The 21,390-nt window shown below is 38.1% G+C and overlaps 2 protein-coding genes across 4 annotated transcripts in view; one reads left to right on the top strand and one right to left on the bottom strand.

Annotated features, from left to right (window-relative positions):
* PLEKHA8 (pleckstrin homology domain containing A8) overlaps window positions 1–4,618 on the bottom strand; it is a 67,981-nt gene extending 63,363 nt beyond the window's left edge. For both annotated transcript variants that reach the window (XM_079152119.1, XM_079152120.1), the window contains exon 1: window positions 4,182–4,618. In XM_079152119.1, coding sequence (XP_079008245.1) covers window positions 4,182–4,221 — 40 coding nt within the window. In that variant the 5' untranslated portion in view covers window positions 4,222–4,618. The remainder of the gene's footprint in view (window positions 1–4,181) is intronic.
* Window positions 4,619–6,295: 1,677 nt separating this feature from the next.
* Window positions 6,296–19,752, top strand: FKBP14 (FKBP prolyl isomerase 14). 2 transcript variants are annotated; one of them, XM_079151831.1, is made up of 4 exons: window positions 6,296–6,677; window positions 10,966–11,117; window positions 13,988–14,115; window positions 19,422–19,752. In XM_079151831.1, exons 1-4 carry the CDS (start codon window positions 6,481–6,483, stop codon window positions 19,578–19,580), a joined length of 636 nt encoding a protein of 211 aa, XP_079007957.1. In that variant the 5' UTR covers window positions 6,296–6,480; the 3' UTR covers window positions 19,581–19,752. The 2 variants fall into 2 exon arrangements, with proteins under 2 accessions (XP_079007957.1, XP_079007958.1); XM_079151832.1 differs by lacking the exon at window positions 19,422–19,752 and adding an exon at window positions 14,441–17,221.
* The last annotated feature ends 1,638 nt before the right edge of the window (window positions 19,753–21,390 follow it).

Genomic DNA, 21,390 nt, shown 5'->3' with positions numbered 1-21,390 from the left:
ACATATAGGCCAAGTGACACCTTTCTCCAGCTGCAGGGGGGCGGGTAGCAAAATTATAGCACCTTCTCAATGACAAACACCTGGTCAGCATGATTGAAGTTTTTGTTATGTTTGAAATGCAGTGCTACAATGTACGTGTGCTCTAATCTGCTAGATACACTCAGGAAGTCTGCAATTGGCTGGAGCGCTTAACAGCAGCCCTCCTGTCTGCAGGAAAGGGACTTAAAACTGCAAAGTGAAAAACCCAACTCAAAAAATCTCCTTGTGGCAAAGCATAGGCACAATATTGGGCATTCGAAGTCTTCCTCACTCCTGAACTCCTCTCTACCTCCTATCCCCAACTAGCCTTATATTCTAGGTCAAACATACTTCAAATATAGGTACATTATGCATCAACAAGAATTATATAATGATCTAGCAGCAAGGACCATTAAAAGTATTATGTAATGGAGCACTGACTCTGGAGTCACTTATGTGTGAGCCTGGGCTCATTCTACTGCTGTCACTCAATATGTCTTCATTTGGAAAATAGGGATAATAAAGACAACTGATTCTGAAAACTGCTACAAAAATCAAATTAACTAATATATGTAAAATGTTTAGAATAGTGGCTGGCAAGTGCTAATAATTATGAACTGGTAAATTTATTATTTTTCTGTAGGAAAACACTACAGCTCAAAATGATAAAGTGAGAGCAGTCAGCAGTGATGGAGATGGTATTCAATTTCAGGTCTCTGACTCCTGGGCCAGCATTCTACAGCATTAATGTATAGCCTTGCACATATAATATTCCTTGACTAAATTTTAGGTCTTGAAATTTTAAAAAAAATAAGCATATAGTAGCTACAGTAGCATATTGTGTATGTCACAAAATATGGGTGTCTGTAAAATGTTTAATTTATTTCCTTTGCATCTTAGACTGATAGATCTAACATCTGAAAAGACATTCAAACTAAATCTAGAATGTCCACTATTCTGCCTTTCAAAAGACAGATGGCTAAGAAGTTGCTTTTTGTTTCTTCTTTTCCATTTTTCATTGAAGGAGCACAGGGTATACATAAATATGTCTGGCAACTGAGTGAAAAGGAGGCTACTTTTTATCTGTTTCTGCACTTTAAAGGTATATTCATGCAAACTATTTAGATGCCATTCTTAGGGTTTAATGTTTCTAACTTTCAGTAATCAATACCTATAAGTTTAATTCAAAAGACTCACAAAAGAACTATAATGTTTGGTAAAACATAATAAATGCAGGAGAAATACAAAGAAGGGACCACAAAACTTTGTACACTGCAAAAAGAGTAAACTTGTTTAAATTTCACCACTCTTCTCTCACACATGTACACAATATTTATACACAATCAAACCACAATGTTTTAATCAGCCAATGAGGTCCCATAATATTGGGCCTCCCACACACCCCAGCATCTGTGTAGTTTTTGTGCTCTTCTCAATTCTCCAGTCAGATGGGTCTGCTTTTCTTTCCTCAAATCTACTGATCTCTGTCCTGATTTGGGGGCTTGACACTGGCATTCCTTATGCCTGGAAGGTTCTTCGTTAAAGCCTGGGTTCGATCCCCAGCACCACAAAAAAGGGGAGGCGGGGGGCTGGGGAGAAAGCTCAGTCGGTAGAGTGCTTGCCTTGTAAGCACAAGGCTCTGGGTTCGATCTCCAGCACACCCACCCCCCCCAAAAAAAGGGGGGGCTAACATTCTCCAAGGATTTAAGGATCAAGTGATAAACTGATTTAATTTCTCTGCTCCAATTTGACACAAAGTATTCCATATTAAGCTATCCACATGACAGAAACATATAAGCTATTTTAAAAGAGGCATAGGTTATAATCTTTTGGAGGAAAAAAATCCAGAATGGACATAATCTTGGACTTGGATTATATACATTTTAAAGTTACTGTGTGCAAAATCACAAGAAAAAAATTAATTTAAAAAATAAGCTTCAGAAGAAGAAAAAGTAGTGATATTGCCATCAAAGTTTGTCACTGACAAACATGCTCTTTTTGGGAGACCCACTAGCAAAGGAGAGTGGAATAAACAAGAATTCATATGATCCTCCTAGGCTATTACCAATCTTCTCCAAAGTAAATTTATCTCCTAATGAAAGAGAATGTGCTGAACCATAATTCTAAGTACATCCAGAAAAGTATCCAATGGTGTGATGGACTTGTATGAATAGCATGCCCACAAGAAGTGGGCATGTTAAGTCAAAGGAACATGCAGCATAATGTAAAGACAGCTGCCTCTGAGCTGGGCTCAGTGGCAGATGCCTGTAATCCCACTTACTCCAGAAGATGAGCCGAAAAATCAGAGGCCAACCTAGAAAACTTAGCAAAACTCTGACTCTAAAATAAAAAGGACTAGGGATGTAGCTCAGTAATAGAGCACTTGTCTAGCACTAGATTCCTGCAATCCCCCAAAATACAGCAAACCATCAGCTACCTCTGGCAATGGCTCCAGAGCCCCTTTAAAGTTTCCACCCTGGCACCTGATAACATGAACTCTTTTCCAATAGAACAGATGATATGCGCATTGTGTGACAAAGATTCCAAAAGATTCTTTTAGAGAAATCTTGCTTTAATGAGGGCTATACAAGGACAATCTGGAAAACAATGTAAAAGGCATTTCACTGTCAGGATATAGGTATTGTACTAAGGGACATAACTTTTCATAGAGAAAGGAAGAGGGGGAAAAAAAAGGAAGAAAAGCTTTTAAAAGGAAAGGGAGGTGGAAGAAAAGTATGAAGAAAGGATGAATGCTGAGAATGAAAGAAAAAAGATAAAAAGATAAAAAAAACCTGTGTGAGAGAAAGGGGTCAAGGACCAGCAACTTGATTTGATTCAAGGACATAATATCCACACTTCTCAGAGCTTAGGGAGACTTCAAAGGGAAAACTGCGTGGCCAAGCCTCCTCCTCTTAGATTAACACAGTGCTAAACAGCTGCTGGTGTTCACCAAACTGAAGCCCAGCTTTGAGTTATCCACATCTCATCTAATCTAAATGCTGACATGAGGGGAGGTCCTTGAAGAAGAGGCCATAAACATCTTCACTCTAGTGATCTCTCTAGTAATGATACAGGAAGAATAAACACAACTCACTACTAACTACATATTATGCAAAGGGAAAAGATTCTGGGTACACCCAACAGGTGGACTTTTGTCTGTGCTGTGTGCTGTGACCTCCTCAAAGTTTACATGCCAATCGATCCCCTCAGGCACACTCATCTTTCTTAAAACACCCAGAGCATCAACACACCACAACCTTTAAACAACTGTCCTAAGAAAAGGTGGGGAAATCTCCCCTATTCTACCAGATACTGTGAACATATCTGGTTTCAAACACATTGGCATTAAAATTGCCCATTTTCCAAAACAAAACGTTTAACTGCAAAGAAGAGTCTAACAGTTTCCAGCATATTTAATTTTTAAGTTAAATACTGGTTACTCAAATAATAAAAGTGCTCATTTTCAATCATCATCCACAGCTAAACAGTAGTTCCAACCTTTTTGAGACATGAATAAAGTATTTCCAGAAACTGGAAAGAGTGTACCATTTCTTAAGCCATTCCGCTCAGCAGGGTAAGGAAACACCTGCTCATATTTGCATTCATTTTAGGGTAGTTTCTGAGTCTGTAAAAACAAAGGAAATGCTCAGTGAGAAAATAAAAAACCTCAGGAATACTGTTGAATTGCAATCGGGTAATCGCAGATGACTCCAACGGTGACGAAGTCAAAGTGCATGCACTGGAGACTTATGTGAGACCTTTCACCCCTGGAATTCCAGGTGACTGCTGGCATTTGTGTGAAATCTGGCTGGGAGCCGGGCGATTCCTGCTCCCTGGCTACAATGCGGGAGACTCCCAGAGGATCCCAGAACCGCTGTCAGCGCCTTCTTCCCGGTGGCATCGTGCCATTCAAGGCACCTCAAAGCCTGGTCTTCTGTAGCTTTCCATGAAGCTCTCACCCAACCCCGGAGAGGGTCGTACCCGAACCGCAGGGGGTCACGGTCCTATGAGAGACCTGCTCTGGGAGAGACGCCGGGTCCGTGCCACCCTCGGCGGTGTCCGGAGGGGCGGCGACTGCGACCCCACAAGGCGCGTCAGCCCGTCGCCCCCGGCCGCTCAGACAAAGGACCGGCCCCTGGCGCGCCCCCGGCCGGGCCACTCACCGCTCAGATAGTTGGTCCACTTGTACAGCACGCCCTCCATGGCGCCCGCGCCGCGACGGGGCCGCTCGCCCACGCCCGCCGGCCGCCTCACTGGCCCCGGGCCCAGGAGGCGAGGAGAACCGGCAGCAGGGCCATTGCCCGGCGAGGCCCAGACGCCCACTGCCGGCGCCCGGGCCTGGTGCGGGGACGCCCGGCCCGCCTCACATCCTCGGCCCGGGGGCGGGGTCACTGCGACGGCCTGGGTGCCAGAGGTAGCGGCCGGCCGGTGGCTCCAGGTGGTGGGGCCGGAACGCTGTCCACAAGGGGGCCAAGACGTCGGGCAGGCTCGAGCGGCGGCCAAAGCCTCCAAAGTGCGGCGAGTACGACCCCGGTCGCGGCTATAGCCGGCAGTCACCGCGCGCTACCTGAGCCCGCGACCCACCCGGCCCGATCGCGCTTGCGCATGCCCAGTGCGCCGCTCGTGCGCACGATCCCAAAATCCACTCCGGGATTTCGCCGCGGCAGTGGCGTCGGGTTGACGTTGAGAGGCTCGCAGGGAAATTGAGTGCGGGAGGGCTGGCTTGCGAGCCGGCGATGGATGAGGAGAGAGGTCTCTGAGACCAGTGTGAGACAAAGTTGACTTTAAATGCATTATACATGGGTAGGGTGCAGCTTGCCGTGTTTGAGGCTATCCCCTGACTTCTACTCCCCAAGGGTCCTATTCTTAACTTCAAGGTTGTCTGACTGATTCCGCACACACTTGAGGTGCCCAACAATAGGGCGAAGTGACCCAGTTCCTGGGCCGAGGATATGGGAACTTCAAGATAGAATGCTGTTAGGTCAGTGTAAAATAGGTGCGGAAGTGTGGTCCTTGTACTCTTGACTTGACACCACCTAGGAGCTTGTTAGAAATGCAGAATGTTGCACCTAACCCAGACCTTCGGAAACAAAATATCTGCATGTCAACAAGATCTCCCTGGGGGAATTCTTAGTACATAAAAGTGTGAAAATGCACTATTCTAAGAATATTTGACCAGGAAAAATGTTAATCATAGACCAAGTGGAACGAGAAAATGTGTACAATATTATCCATATATTGCTTTAATTATAATGTCACAGAAGCATGCACCAAAATGTTAAAATGATTAATTGTGGATGATTCTTTTCCCTTAGCCTGAGGTTGCCAGATTTAGTAAAAATACATAACAATTATTGGTTACTTATCTGAAATTCAAATATTCGTCTCCTGTATTTTATCTTAAAACCTACTTTGGTACTTTCCAGTTTCTTCTAAATTGACTACAATGAACATGCATTGCATTTGAATCAGGCGAATTATGTAGAACTAGATTATTTAAACTAAGAGGAGGGTGTGTAATTCCTAACCGTGATTACTATTTCTTCTTTAAAATGGAAGTCTGCACGTCCTTATCCATTATTTACTGTCTACACCAAGATCACTTACATGATAAATTGTTAGCAACTATAACTTTATGCGGTATTGTGGAAGGAATCAGATACAGTTTAAAGACGGAGCTCAAATGCTCTGGGATCTAGTGACTTTTAAGCATCACAGATAACCTCTCCTAGCCTAAATTTATTTCCTAGGTAGGGAAAAAAGAATTTGTCTTACTGGTTGTAGTAAGAGTCATGCACCGGGAATGCGCTTTACATAGCCTAAATTAGCACCTTGTAAGTCTTAACAATTTATACGGAAAATGAATAAGCAATAGCGGGAGACTTAGATTTTTGGAATCTTGCGGGGGCAGCTTTCCAACCGCGAGAGTAAACGAGTCTTTCCTGAAACCCCTACGGTGTCACCTGGCCCCAGACGCTTCCTACCTCGCTCAGCAGGGCTACTTTACAGAGGTAAATATTACCTCCTCTGGTTAGCTCCGCGCCGCACCCCTCTCCCAAAGTCAGGGATAATGGAATTCTTGGATTCTCCAGGTTCTAGTACCACTCGGGAAGGTTCGCCGCCTGGTGGTTGCCAGGCTCAACCAAACGGTAAATTACACAGTGGCCTCGTCATTGGCTTGAGAGGCGACTGAGCGACAGTACGGTTAGCCAATGGGAGACCGCTCTCTCCAAAAGGACACATTGTAAGAACCATTCAGGTCCCGCTAAGGGTTTAACTCTTTAAAGGTAAGCTCACAGTGCGTGGGAAAGTTGTTGGTAGTAAAGTGCCACGTCTTCGAAGAAGGGGGAGTCCTGAACTTGCCAGAGGTCCTTGGCCCTAATCCTTCAGCTGCATTTTAACTCCATGAAGTCAGGGGCCCTTTCTCTGTTTTCGTAGGGACTTCTTTCCAGCTCCAACAACATGAGGTTTTTCTTGAGGAATGCGGTCTTGACACTGTTGGTCACCTCTTTGAGTGGAGCTCTGATCCCTGAGCCAGAAGTGAAAATTGAAATTCTCCAGAAGCCGTTCATCTGCCATCGCAAAACGAAAGGAGGGGATTTGATGTTGGTCCACTATGAGGGCTACTTAGAAAAGGACGGCTCCTTATTTCACTCCACGTAAGTAATTATGCCTAGCAGGTAAAATAATAAAGAACCCACCGACCTACTCCAGCTCTCCTGTAGGAAAGGTTGGGTGTAGTTGGTTCTACCTCTCTTTTCAAAAAACTGAAATGTCTGTTTCCCTTCTTTGGAGAACGAAAATTGTCTAAAGCCAATTCTATATAATGAGGCCTTTGAAGGACTTATTGGGAACATGTGGTCTGGATAAAACTGTTTACTTTCTATTACAAAAATTATAACTAGAATCTGAAATTTTGCGAAAATGTCCAGGGGTGTATTTGAGCTTAAAAGAATTTTCATGTCTCAAAATGTGTTCCTTAGGGAAAATGGATCAATTCCATTTTTAATTTGGTTTGGGTGATAGTTGCTTAAAACTTCATTGCAGCTTCAAGAGTCAAATACACAATCATTTATTTGCCTGTTTATAAAACATACTAATGCTATTTCATTGACCTATTTAACTTTTGTTTTCGCTGATGACATTTTAGTCAAGGACCATGATTTCAGTAGTCATTTGCTTCTGAAAATCAGACTTTAGTAATGAGGCAGGTGTAATTATAAAAGTCTTACATGAAGGATTTTCAGTTGGTTATACTGTCTTGTCTGTTCCATAAACAAATTGCAACATGGAACAGGTTTCCAAGTGTAACGATTTCCAATTAGGCATTGCTTCCATTTGTTTCATTCCAGAAGTGCTAAGTGGCCATTTCCTTCATGTCAGGCCCTGTGCTACAGACTAAGAAAATTCAAAAATTTTGACCTCTAATCATCCTAACCCATTCATTCATTTATCCATCTGTCAAACTCATTGAATGGCTATAAGTAGGGTCCTGGAGATGCAGAGATTACTAGAAGCAGGTTTTTGCCCTCTACTAGTATACCATATACAAAGGAGAGGAAGACAAATGACTCAGTGAGAGAGAGTATGAAACATTCAGAGTGCTAACAAGTATAGGAGAGCCTGAAATTAGTTATGCTCTAGGAGAAGGGCGGAGAGAGAGACTTCCCAGAGACCATAATTGAGATGGGCCTTGAAAAATGGATGTTTACCAGAAGAAGGAAAAGAGAAGGACATTGCAGGCAGAAGGAATAACATGAACTACAACAGCGAAGCTAAAAGGCCCATCCTAGACCTGGTTTTGGATATGGTTTTGGATATCCTGCTTTTACTGGGCCTTCAGATGTGCTTTTGTGCAGGAAATTGAATGACACTCCTCTGTCCTCTGTGAATCCTGTAAACTCAGATAAAAAGTTCTAAAAAGATGGCTTGGCATAGAATTCTCAACTGTTCTTTCTTCTCAACAAGGCCAGTGCCACAGTGAATATTAAACAACATTGTAATATAGCATTTTAAATTTTAAGTTACTTTTTTTTTTTTAGTTTTCGTAACTTTTTATTATGAAAATGTTCCAACATATTCAAAGTACAGAAAACAGGATAATAAACCCAATATTCCAATTTCCAATTTCAAACATTATTATCATATTGCCCATTCATTCTCTCCACTCCACCAAAATTGGATTATTTAAAAAACAAACCTCAGACATCATGGTTTCATCTGAAAATGTTTCAGTGTCTTTCTCTGATAGACTCTGTATTTCTCAGAACAATGTCATTATTCAGCTTAAAATCAATTAATAGAATACTTTAGTATCAAATATCCTATCAGTATTTGAATTCCCTTATGTCTCCATCTTTTTGTTCTTGCTGTTCCATTTTGTTCTTGCAGTGCTGAGGATCAAACCCAGGGCCTAGGACATGTCAGACAAGGGCTCTATCACTGAGCTACATCTCCAGCCCTCAATTTTCTTTTTAATACTAACACATTTTGATGAGAAAAGGGAGGCTCATAGCATTAATAACCTTCTAGCCCACATCTGTGTACATCAAGATATCAACTTGATATCTTGACTCCCCATTCCAGTCAGCATGACTGCCTTTTCAAAATTTAGAAAAGTCCACATTTTTTGCTTTTATTATCTTTATAAAAGTGACTTTTCTTTTTTTGAGTAATTTCAATTCAATAACTTAAATATGCTGACTTGAAGGAGACTTTTATTATATTAATCATTCACTGCCCACCACCAAGTAAGTAGAAGTCTAAGAAACCAAGAAAACGAGCTTGTGAGGTATCTGGTATGTCATTCCTGCTGAGGCTGCCTCACAGGACTCCATGGCTTCAAATATCTTGTTCTGAGCTCAGCTGGATCTGCTCCCTTGGTTAAAGCCACTTGGTCCCAGCTTCATCTTACATCCTCTTTATCCTGGCTCTCTCATGTACTCAAGACGGATTTTGCTATGTCTTGTTGGATTTTAGTAAAAGGCGGAAGATTTATACGATCTGAAGAGAAACCAGAGTATCTCTTATTGGATTTTAAATGTATGTCTGAATGAGGTATATAAGCCATCAGAAATCCTTGGTGGCCACCATGCTTTTACCCCAGTGCGGTGCCAATGGCTGTTGGCCCTTCTCACAGACTCACTCACACTGGGACCCCTATGGCTCACTTCCCATCCCTGAGGTGGTGGAGGCAGCCTTAAGTTACATCTTATTTCTAGCCTAATTTTTTTTTAGACCTGGTCTAATTTATTTCAGGTCATAGGACCAAAAACTGGGGCTGATTTTGGTGGTAGCCATGAGACATTATTTAACAGTTTACTATTAATGTTCTAGTACCTAATGAGAGGATTGTTGTCTTACAGCCTACACATAAGTAGTCAGAAGATGCTAACTCTGTTATGAAATGATCAGCCTGTAAAGCATGTTTGCCGTTTCTAGAACCATAGTGTATACGGTAAATAGCTTAGCCTTATGAAGAAATGTGTCCAAATGAAGTTAAGAGTTGCATGGTAGATTGTTTCCTTCTTTTTTATTCTTTTCCTAGCCTTTCCAAATTTTCTAAAGTTGATATTAAGTTTCTTTGACCAGAAAAGAGGAAGAAATGGCATTTGCCAAGATTTTGTAACCATGGTACCCACAAACCTAGTAGAATGACTTATTATTCCCACCTATGGGATTATCTTTGAATAGAGCAGTTTGCTTATTGTATTAAAAGGGAGTATTTGGGACTCAGACATACTCAGCCCTTGAGGTTCTCCTGAGCTCAGAAGGTTGGTTATCTTAGGCTGACCTGTCTGGTGACTCATGTAGCAAACATCTTTACTATTTTCTTCCTCTCCAGAGCTTGAGGAGTCACCATTCCTGGTTCCTCTCAAAGCCCCATGTGGACCCTTGGGGAAATAATTAGGCTTGGGTGTGAGTGAGGTCTCAGGGTTGAAGAGCATCTTTTCCCACCTATCAGAACCATGAGAGGCTGCATATCTTCCAGATTTGAAGGCAGGAAATAAAATGCTGTGCTCCTGTCTCTCTCTGTGTCCATATGCACATGGACCCACATGTGTTGGTGGCAAATTCTCCTTAGGCTCTTATCCTCCTTCCCCATTGCAGCCATTTTCCACTGCAACCCAGTGGCCTTCCTGGAAAGTATAACTTTGTGGCTAAGACCTTAATCTTTGGAGTTAGGAATATTGAAGATCAAATATTGGCACACTTAGCCTCCATTTCCTTCTTTATACAAGGGAGTTATAATGGTACAGTTGGCCCTGTCTGCAGGTTCTGTATCCCCAGATTAAACCAATCATGGATCAAAAATATATGAAAAAGAGTAGGTCTGTATGAACATGTACAGAATTTTTTCTTGTCATTATTCCCTAAACAATACAATATAACAACTATTTACCTAGCATTATGTTTCTATTAGGTATTATGGTAATCTAGAGATGATTTAAAGTATACAGTAGGTTATATGCAAAAACTACAGACCTGAGCATCTTTTGGCATCAGGGGGAAGGTAGAGGTAGAGGGATGGGTCCTGGAAGCAATCCCCCAAAGATAACCTACCAATTATGGGATCATTGTTAGAATTAAAAGAGGCAAATTTAGAATAAAACCTTGTATACAGTAAATGTACAAACAGTTGTTCATTATTATTATTATTCCCTCTGCCCTTCTCAAGATGAGTCAACTGTATGAAATTTGCATCAAGAAAGATGGGTAGTAGATTGAATTACTATGAAGTTAGGGATGTGTGTAGGCAAATAAAGAATAGCTGTTTTTATTAATTTCTGATGCTTAGTAGGAATAAGTGAATCATACAATTTTTTTTTAAAAGGAGTTACTAACCAGTTCTAATATGTAGAGTTTTTGCCTAGTTTGCATGAGGTCCTGAGTTCAGTCCCCAGAACTGGGAGAAAAAAAAAATCTAATGTTTTCTTTCTCTCATAGTCATAAACATAACAATGGTCAACCCATTTGGTTTACCTTGGGCATCCTGGAGGCTCTCAAAGGCTGGGACCAGGGCTTGAAGGGAATGTGTGTAGGAGAGAAGAGAAAGCTCATCATTCCTCCTGCCCTAGGATATGGAAAAGAAGGAAAAGGTAATAACGTTTTGACTTTTCTTACTATAGCACTAGAGTTCTTCTCTGCATTCGGAGGCAGAAGTTAGAGTAACTACTATGTGTTTTTCTTTTCCCTAGAAATAGAGGGCTATCTATATTCCTTTAGGAAATATGATTATATCTTGAAAGTCATTTGAAATGACCAATTAAGGTCATAACATCAAAATGGACAACTGAACTAACGATGAAATGAGGTTCTGGAACCTTGAACTCTATTAATACTAATAGGAAACCACCAATATGGTAGTTTTTTAAAATTGTGGTAAAATATATACAATTTACGATTTGAAACATTTTAAATTACAAAGTTCAGTGGCATTAACATCATTGTGCAAATATCATTGCTATGTATCTCCTGAACTTTTTCATCCTCCCAAACTGAAACTCACCAATTTGTTTGACATTGAAAAAAGAAATATTAAACATAAGTGTTTTGATGAGTCCAACATTTGAAATATAGATTATGAAGGCATTGATTATAATTTTACATATGGATTGCATGTGGCTTACAACCATGAAGTCTCCACAGCATAGCAATTATTAGGGGTTCTTTTTATTCTCATTTGAAAATGTATTTATAAAAGTTTTAGTAACTTATTTAAAAATAAAGGTATAACTTGAAGTGAATCAATTCTCTCTCTGTCACAAAGCAGAAGCAAAGTCAACTGACTGGTCCAAAGAACCTTCTTACCAGTTTGTTCCAGGGCAGATACATGAACGTGGTGTTCCTAAAGGGCCACTTGGTGATTTGTACCAAGCTGCCTTTAGATGTTTGTATGTGTTAGTTCTACAATTCTTGTGTTAGGATGTGATCTGAGGGTATAATCAGGTATTAAAAGAAAGATTTGTAAAGACAGATCCATCACTGCTGTTTCTAGTGCCAAAAAATTAGAACCAAGCTAAGTATGTAATGATAAGAGTTTAACAAAATTAAATATACTCCAGTTCCTAAAAAATGGCATTTTCCAAGATTTTTTAAAAAATTATATCAACATGTATGCAATATGAAAGAAAATCTATAGTATATATACTACAATAATAATAATAATAATTATAGGAAAAACTATACACACAAAGAAAGAATTATAAGGAAATAAAAATGTTAACAATGGACTGTGATACTGGGAGTTATATTTACTTCTGGTTCTCTCTTCCTATTTCTCTACAATGAGCAAGTATTAGCTATATAATAAAGAAAATATTTAGTAGCTCTCAGAACCAAATAGGGAACCACACTGGTATGATGTAGATTTCAAAGCATCCTTAGGTCTAAGCTTAACTATTAAAGTGGGGATCAGGGTTCCTATCCTCAGTGTCATGAGAAGGAAACTAGGTGCTTGATCTGAATTATGACATGTTCTAAAATGGAAGTTATACTCATAGGATAGGATTTACTAGCCAAACTCAGTTTTTATTTTAATTATAGCCCTCTTCAGAGAAGAAAATTCAGTATCTAGAAAATGTTTCTCTAATGCTTAAAAATATTCTTTCACTATCCTGTGTCTTTATTGACTCAACTTTAATATTTATAAATGTAGAATTAGTCTATTACTCTTTCTCCATACTGTATTTAACTCAACTTTGCTTCATAACATGTAGAGATCTACATTTAAGTCATCTCCTTCAAACTGAGTGCCATGAAACTAATTCACCTAATATGTATTTAACACTAATTTTTAGTCTTTTAGTACATGCTTGCATGCCTCCTTGGAAAGATACCAGTTTTCTCACCGATCTAGTAGTGCATGTCCCTTCTCTGTCTCCAGCTGGAAAGGTAAGCTGGAATGATAACAATGTAAATGTTGTCTCTTTAAAACTTGCAAATGCTCTTTTATGGAAATATAAGAGTTGGGGGAGCAACTAAGAAACTCTTAACAAGTTGACCCAAACCTTTATTTTAAATATAGTTAAAAGTTAGTAAGTTTCAAAAATCAATTGTCCCTGCTTCCCAACAGGGTTTGATATTGCTCTTCAGTACCCTGGGACTTTAACAAAGCTCTTTTCACTTTTATCTTTTCACTGTTATCTCCCTTCTCAAAAGTTCATTTTAATTTCTTCAACATGTCTGCAACTTATGTATGATGTTCTATATCAGAGGGGGTGCTTCCTAATTTTTTAAAAATGTTGAACCTTCCTGCATTCCTTTTAAAGGCTGTTAGAAAATTATATCTCAGTAACATGCATTGAGAATTTACTATTTATCAAGCATAATGTTGAGTATTTTATTTTATTGTATGTATTTTCTCCCTTCATCCTCCCAACAGACTTCTAAGGTAGATGATATAATCATCTGTATTTTACAGATGCAGGAACTGAGACTTAGAGATGAACTAATGTAAACTTCAATTTTAGACAGTCTGACACCAGAGCTCACTCAATTATAAACTGTCTTCCTATAGTAAAAATGATAGACTATAGTAGGAACTTGTATGTCAGGACTTTCTTACCTAGAAGTTAGTAAATCACTTGTAAAATAATTAACTTGAATTATTCAAGGCCCTTTAAGTTATTCTTGACATATAATACATAATATCTTAGTTATGTTTTAAATTTAGTGTCCAGGCTATTGGGTACATGTGCATATATGTACATATATATGCTTTTTTCCTTTTAAATGTTAAGCCAAAAATAGGATGCTTTGGCTATAGTTTTGATTATTCCTTCCTTACTCTATTCTATTTGAGTGAAATCGAACTAGAGTACAAGTAATCTTCATTATATGTGACAATCTTAGGTAGGTTTTTCATTTAATTCAGTTAAAAAATATTTTGTACAGTACCATAAATTTTCTGTGATTAAAAATTTTATATATTTTAAATAAAATCTTCCTATCTCTTTCCTAATGTTAGGTAAAATTCCCCCAGAGAGTACATTAATATTCAACATCGATCTCTTAGAAATTCGAAATGGACCAAGATCGCATGAATCATTCCAAGAAATGGATCTCAATGATGACTGGAAACTCTCTAAACATGAGGTGACCCTTCCTTCTGCCTATACATCTACTTTTTGTTTATTTGTTTTGTTTTGGTGGTTCAATTTTTTGTAAATATATTTTTAAGGAAAATTTATTTTTATTTAGGTAAAATTTTATTTATAAGTCATCTAAAATACTCATGCTGTGAAAGTTGACTTTTTCATGGAAAATTGTTGTTTTAGAAGAAATATATTGAGACTTAAAAAGCACCATTCAGGACTGGGAATGTAGCTCAGGGGTAGAAGCTAGATGGCCCAGATTCTATCCCCACTCCTGCCAAAAGAAAAATAAACATTCAATCTTTTGCTTTTTTCTTTTTCCCTAGTGCTTGGAATTCAGTGTCTTGTTCTCACCTTGAGTCTTCGAAAGTTGCTAACTCAGTTCCAATCTGGAGTTACTGCATAGGAGACAGATGTTTTGAAAAGTATCTCATGTGGACCGTTTCTGTTTAAAACTGCAGACTGACTGTTAAATGCATTTTGTAGTAATTTCCTTGAGATTAGCAGCAAGCAATTTGTATGTCTAGTTTTGTTCAGCTTTGCACCTGGAGAAAGGAGCTAGGTTTTCCCACGCATAGGACTTTCCTCAGCTACCCCAAGTCCCTGTATTTGAGTGGGAGGAAGGGGATTCCCTCTGTACCTCTGTTTTTGCAGTCATCACTGCACATACCTGTCTTAACCTGGCTGCCACAGAAGAAGTAGAGGTAGATATTTGTCCCTATGTTATTTTTTGTTGTTGTTTTCTACCTACTTACACCCTCCATGCTGGCCCAGCTGGTCAGATATCAAGTCTTTTTTTATACTTTGGTCAATTTTATTCTAATGGCCAGGAAATGATTAAGTCTCAAATAAGTCAAATTTTTATGAACCCTGGAGTCATGATTGGCAGCCACTAAATTTATCACACACATAGTGTTATCATTCATATGCCCTTTTTTTTCTATCCAAGATAAATTATAATTCCTTTTCATTAAAATTTTTGAATATACGACGCATTCACATGGTTCAAAAATAAACCCAATGTAAATATTTAATCAGAGATCTCTCCCTACCCATGTCTTCCTTTTCCCTGTGATTCCCCACAGCATCTAGTTTCGTTGGTTTCTAGTGCATCTTTCCAATGTTCTTTTATGCAAATGCATATTCTTATTTTCCTCTTTTTAACATCAGAGGTAGCACATTATACATACTGTTTAACAATTTGTTTTATTCATATAATGTGCCCTGGAGATAGAGTCTACATTAATCCATCAAGTCTCATCATCCTTTTTCCTTTTTTGTAAACCGTTTTAAGTCACTTAAACATGCAACATATATTTGCATGTTGGGGGTCAGCGAGAAGGAGTTGAAACTGATGGTCTACATAGGCAGAGTATGTATTATTAAAAATAATACAGGTTGAATTGCATTATTGTGAATCTAGTGAGGCCCGGGGAGCAGTGTTTTGTTTATATTTTTAAACATCTTAATGAAAATGAAAAATTATACCCTAGGCACTGATTGAACTTTGCTCTAATTTTTGACACTGGAATATCATGATTAGGCTCAGTCAGTACTGCATGATCAGTCAGGCCCACAGTTCCTTCTATTCTCAGACACTTACTTATTCAAGTGAAAAAGAGTCACATTTAATGTGCTTTTAGGAGGAGTCTGAACTTCTGACTCTTAATAGAAAAGAAGATCTAGTTAATTCAGTGGATCGAAAGACAGCTGTCTTCCAAATGCTCAGCTTTATTTAGATTCAGATTAAGAACAGGCACTATGGATTTGTCACCAAGCCAAGCTGGTAGAGGAGAAGCGTTACTGGACAGGCTGGGTCTATGGTCACTCTGCAGGCCACTCCTTGGCAGGTGCCTTTTAGCAGAGCTCCTGTTTATGCAGTGGATTTTGGATAAACACCATCTGTTGAAGGAATACAAAAAGATCTTTAAGTTTCAGAGGAATATTGGAAATTGTAAATATATTTTACATGTGTTATGCAAGCATTAGGGGAACATCTTAAATTAAGAAAAAAAGTTATTGCCACTATACAATGTTTTATTTCAAGAGGTTTTCTGTGCCAGATATTCTCTAAAAATTGTAGATCCTGTGTTAAACGCTCCTACATGTGTGTTTTTGGCACTGAAAGTAATGTGGAGTATTCTTACACACAAGATTGATTTTTGCTGCTACTTCTGTATTCAAAATCATATTTTCATATGCCTTTCCAAAGAAATCTCTTTATAGAATGAATCATACATTAGAATGTAAATTCTGTCTTTTAGAACCAATGCATTATTCTTTTTGTTTTGTATTGGAGATTGAACTGAGGGGTACTCAACCGTGGAGCTATATTCCCAGCCTTTTTTTTTTTTTTTTTTCTCGAGACATGGTCTCACTAAATTTCTTAGGCTGGCTTTGAACTTGCAACCTTCACCTCAGCCTCCTGAGCTACTGGGATTACAGGCCCAATGGATTATTCTTGATAGTGTATCAACCTTAGAGACCTTTGCTCCAGTATGCAGAACATGGGCCAAGAAGACATATTGCCCCCTTTGCATGGAAGATAGTGAGCAATGCTTACCGAGTGAATCCTTGCCTACTGGGCCTTCTTTCATCATAGCTTTAGCTTACATACATGTAGCCAGGGTTGTACAGCAGAAGGATACCAGACCGTGGTTTGCTGAGCTTTCTGTGGATGTGGACAAGATTCTGGAAATAGTAGGCTTTTTTTTTTTTTTTTTTTTTTTTTTTTTTTTTTTGGGTGGTACTGGGAAATAAAACCCAGGGTGCTCTACCTCTGAGCTTCCTTGCAGCCCCTTTTATTTTGAAACACGTTCTTATTAAATTACCCAAACTGACCTTGAACTTGTGAACCTCCTGCCTTAGCCTCCAGAATTGCTGGGATTATGGGCATGTGCCACTACACCTGGCTAATCAGGATTATTTTAAAACCATATGAGCAGTAGAAGAATTTGATGAGAGAAAAGACCTGGCAACGAGACAACTATTCTTAGTAAGATGCTGATACCAAAACTACTTCCAAACAGTAAAGGAGAGCGGGGTCCAAACAGACATCATAACTCTAACCATAACCAATTTTAAAACATTTTGAGATCCAAAGGTGATGGTATGCATTTGTAATCTTAGCTATTCGGGAGGATGAGGCGGACGGATCTTGAATTTGAGATAGGAGGATCTCAAACTTAAGGCTAGCCTGGGAAATTTAGTAAGACCCTGTCTGAAATAAAATATTAAAAAGGACTGGGAATGTAATTCAGTGGGAGAAAACTTGTCTAGCATTGTGCAAGGTCCTGGGTTCAATCCCACACACACCAAAAAAAAAAAAAAGAAAGAAAGAAAAAAAAAAAAATCTGGAGTTCAGGCAGAGCTCAGGGGCAGAACCTATGTTTAGCATACAAAAGGCCCTGGCTTCAATTCCTAGCACCAAAACAAACAAAAAAATACACAAATAAGAATAGAAAACAAACACACCTCCCAACCATTCCAAAGAATTCCATGGTTGACCACATAGGAAAAAATAAATTGGACAAATTTCAATAGTGTCTTCAGGGGAACACAAATGAAAATGAATAGCTTGTTTTTGTCAAACATATTGGAAAGCCGTTTAATTTAATTAATTAATTTTTATTTTTATTTTTTATTTTGCAGTGCTGGGCATCAAATCCAGAGCCTCATGCATACTAGGCAAGTGCTCTACCACTGAGTTACACTCCCAGTCCTATTTTTGCAAAATAAGTTTTTCCTTATTTAATTTGATTCTTGTACATAGGTAATTAAAATCTCTTGTTCATAAAAATTTGGAAAGATTCTGAGAGGACCTACCAACAGACATATATGGATACTTCAGAATAAATAACTTGATTTCTATAATATTTCTTAGTTTGGATAATGGAAAGTGTAGCTTTTTATTAAGTCAGGAAACATGTAGCATAATTTGTTTAAAATTTTCTTTGGTTATTGAGGGACCAAAAGAAGACACAAGAAGTTATTATATGAGCACATTTTTTTCCTCTTCATAAGTTAAACTATAAAACTACAGTTTTGTGAACTAGAACTATAGTTATGGAATCAAATCTTAAAAATTCCTAGAAGAAAGTTGGGGAATTTACTCAGTGGTAGAGCACTTGCATATGTGTGTGTGCCCCTGGGTTTAATCTCCGGAACTAAAAATAAACAAATGAAAAAATCCTGGAAGATTTTGGTAGTGATGTAGAGAAATTCAGGGAAATTAATCAAGTACCTGTTGAGTTAAAAGTATATTTTATTCAACAGTTTTGGTGTTTTTCCATTAGCCAAGTCAAGCAAAAAATGAAAACTCCATAGCATACTTTGACATTTTAAAAGTTATAGTAATTTCATAATCATTTTTAAATGCTAGTCAAACTTAAAAAAATACTAACCTGTTATTCTTACCAATTAATTCAGATATTTTGAAACCTTAGTTGAATAAAATATTATAAAGCTGAAATTTAGTAAAAAATTTTTTTCATTTGTGGAGCTGGGCCTTAATTAAAAAAAGAGAATGAAGAAAAGAGAGAGGGGAACGGGAATAGGAAAGACAATAGAATGAATGAGACGTAACTTTCCTTTGCTTATATATGAATCCACAACCCCGTGAAACTCCACATTATGTACAACCACAAGAATGGTATCCTAATTGGAATGGTTTGTACTCCATGTATGTATAATATGTCAAAATGCACTCTACTGCAAGGCATATCTAAAAACAACAAATAAAAATGTTTATAAATTAGTTGCTAACTATGGATTAAGAAATTAAATGTTGGGTTGGGGATATAGCTCAGTTGGTAGAGTGCTTGCCTCACATGTTTAAGACCCTGGGTTCAATCCCCAGCACCACAAAAACAAAAAAAAAAAAAAAAAAAAAGAAAAGAAAAGAAAAGAAAAAGAAAAAAAAAACCCAAGAAATTAAATGTCAACTTTCTAGCTTAAAATTATAGGAATAAAAGTTCTCCAGCTTGATACAAGCAAACAAAAAAGCGGGTAATATGTGTTCATGGTGTATGTTTCAGATAATAAAAACCTTACATTTGATGTAAGGTTGGTATGTATAAACTTTATCTTTGCCTCTGAGCAATATTTTGTGTCTGTGCTATTGTAGTGTAACAACAGTTTTTAAAGGGGAAAAATTCTTAAAATTCTTTCACTAGTGCAATAAAGCATAAATTGTTTGTCACTTTTTATACATATTTAAATGAACTACCAGTCAATGTTTATGATATTGATTAGCACAGTGTGGTATCTTCTGAATCAAAGTTGCTTATGGGATCTGTTATTTTGTAGGTTAAAGTGTATTTAAAGAAGGAGTTTGAAAAGCATGGTGCAGTGGTGAATGAAAGTCATCATGATGTTTTGGTGGAAGATATTTTTGATAAAGAAGATGAAGACAAAGATGGATTTATATCTGCCAGAGAATTTACATATAAACATGACGAGTTGTAGAGATGTGTCTGCCAATGTTGTATAACATCCATCTTTAAAGAGAAGGCTGTTGGGACTGGGGCTGTAGCTCAGTGGTAGAGCGCTTGCCTCTCACATGTGAGGCACCAGGTTCAATCCTCAGCACCACAAAAAAATAAAATAAAGGTATTGTGTCCACCTACAACTAAAATTTTTTTTTAAAAAAAGAGAGAAGGCTATTGTCCTGAAAGGTTCATTTTTTAACAATATTCTGTTCTCTTTTTTTATTTTTATATTATTTTTCTGACTGATGTAAAGAACTCCTTAGGGTTTCTAAGTACCCATTTTTTGGGGGTCAGTTATTGGGAAGGAATAACTAATTTGTCTTCTATTTGAATAGAAGACTTCTGGGCCATTTTGCACTTTCACATAGGAAGCTGCCTTTTACTTGCTTAATTGCAATTTTAAAAATATCGCAACTGGGAATATGGCACAGCATGAGACCAGGCTATAGTACAAACCAGCACCCTTTATTTTTGCTTCCCTCTATTTTCTCAAAGTTAGACACTGACATTTTTGCAAAGCCTTTTGCAATAACCCAAGGCTTGCTATTTATAGGTTATAATGAAGTTGTTTGTCTTTAACAGCTTCTGAGTCTCTGCTTGAGGACAGAACGAAAATGGTGGACTTTTGTTAACAGCTACTGTTTTACTAAGGAGGTGTGCTATGCTGAAGTGAGTAAGAGTTAATTACTTAGGAATAGGTGCACATTGAAATATTCTGTCCAGGGCCCAGGCTTCATAAAGTCAGGCTCCTAGTGATTAATGGCCTATTAAGATAAATGGACAAATCATGTATATGTTTGTTTATTTGTAATAAAATATATCAAAATACTGTAGTTGTGGTAAAAAGTTTGTATTATATCCAAAGTTTACTTTTTAAAGCTGGCAGATTCCTCTCCTGGTTCTTTAATGAATACAGTGTACAGCTATTTTATTATACTGTAATAATATTGTATTATGAGAGAAATTAATAAGCCAACCAAATTTTTCCCATTTCTGCCTCACCAAAAAATGAGGCCGACCTATAGCAGCTACTATTGAATAGACACCTGTCCTGGGTTTAAAAAGTGATGATTTTATAATATTATCTCAAATTGGCCTTTATCCTTAATATTTAAGAAAGAAGCCCCCAGATCTCTGTTTACTAGGAATAATCCTTCATAGTTTACAGAATCATCAAGTGCATTATTATTATTAGTTTGTGTGTGTGGTGCTGGTTGTAGAACCCAGGATGTCCACATGCGAGGCAGGCTCTCTGCCACTGAGCTTTACTCCCCTTTCCTCAAGTGCATTATGTTGTCTTTGATTCTTGTTGCTCTGAAGTCTGTGAAAAAGACTGGTGGATCTTACAGTTTCTACTTTAGAAATGAGAAAATTGTCATTCGAAGACATTGCTTATTATGTCCAAGGTCAACAGTTAATCTGTAGAACCATTTTTCAGTCTCCTAGTTCAGTGTCTTTCTACTGCCCTCTACTAATGAAAAAGTGGTAAGTCTATTTGAATCCATTGCATCTAATTCTCCTAAGTTTGTCTGTTGTTTGTCTTTAGGTCCTTATCCTTTGAAACTGGTTCCCTGGTTGTTTTGGGAACATTAGAATATTCCCCACGATTCAGGAATGACTCTGACTTCACAGAATAATCATGGTGTTAACTCTGAATTGCCTCAGACACCCCAAACAATGAGAGGTTCCAGGTGTATATTGCCTTAGTTCTTTTATTCCTATTTACTTCCACTTTTTAAAAGAATTATGAACAATTACACCATATATCCACTGCTTTCACTGATTAT

The sequence above is a fragment of the Sciurus vulgaris genome, assembly GCF_902686455.1.
Source record: "Sciurus vulgaris genome assembly, chromosome: 8".
Taxonomy (NCBI): Eukaryota; Metazoa; Chordata; class Mammalia; order Rodentia; family Sciuridae; genus Sciurus; species Sciurus vulgaris.
This window is presented reverse-complemented; position numbering and strand designations above follow the sequence as displayed.

Coding starts and splice junctions, on each gene's coding strand:
- FKBP14 (XM_079151831.1), top strand. CDS start 6,481: ATGAGGTTTTTCTTGAGGAATGCGGTCTTGACACTGTTGGTCACCTCT. Junction 6,678..10,965: donor GGCTCCTTATTTCACTCCAC/GTAAGTAATTAT, acceptor TTTCTCTCATAG/TCATAAACATAACAATGGTC. Junction 14,116..19,421: donor GGAAACTCTCTAAACATGAG/GTGACCCTTCCT, acceptor GTTATTTTGTAG/GTTAAAGTGTATTTAAAGAA.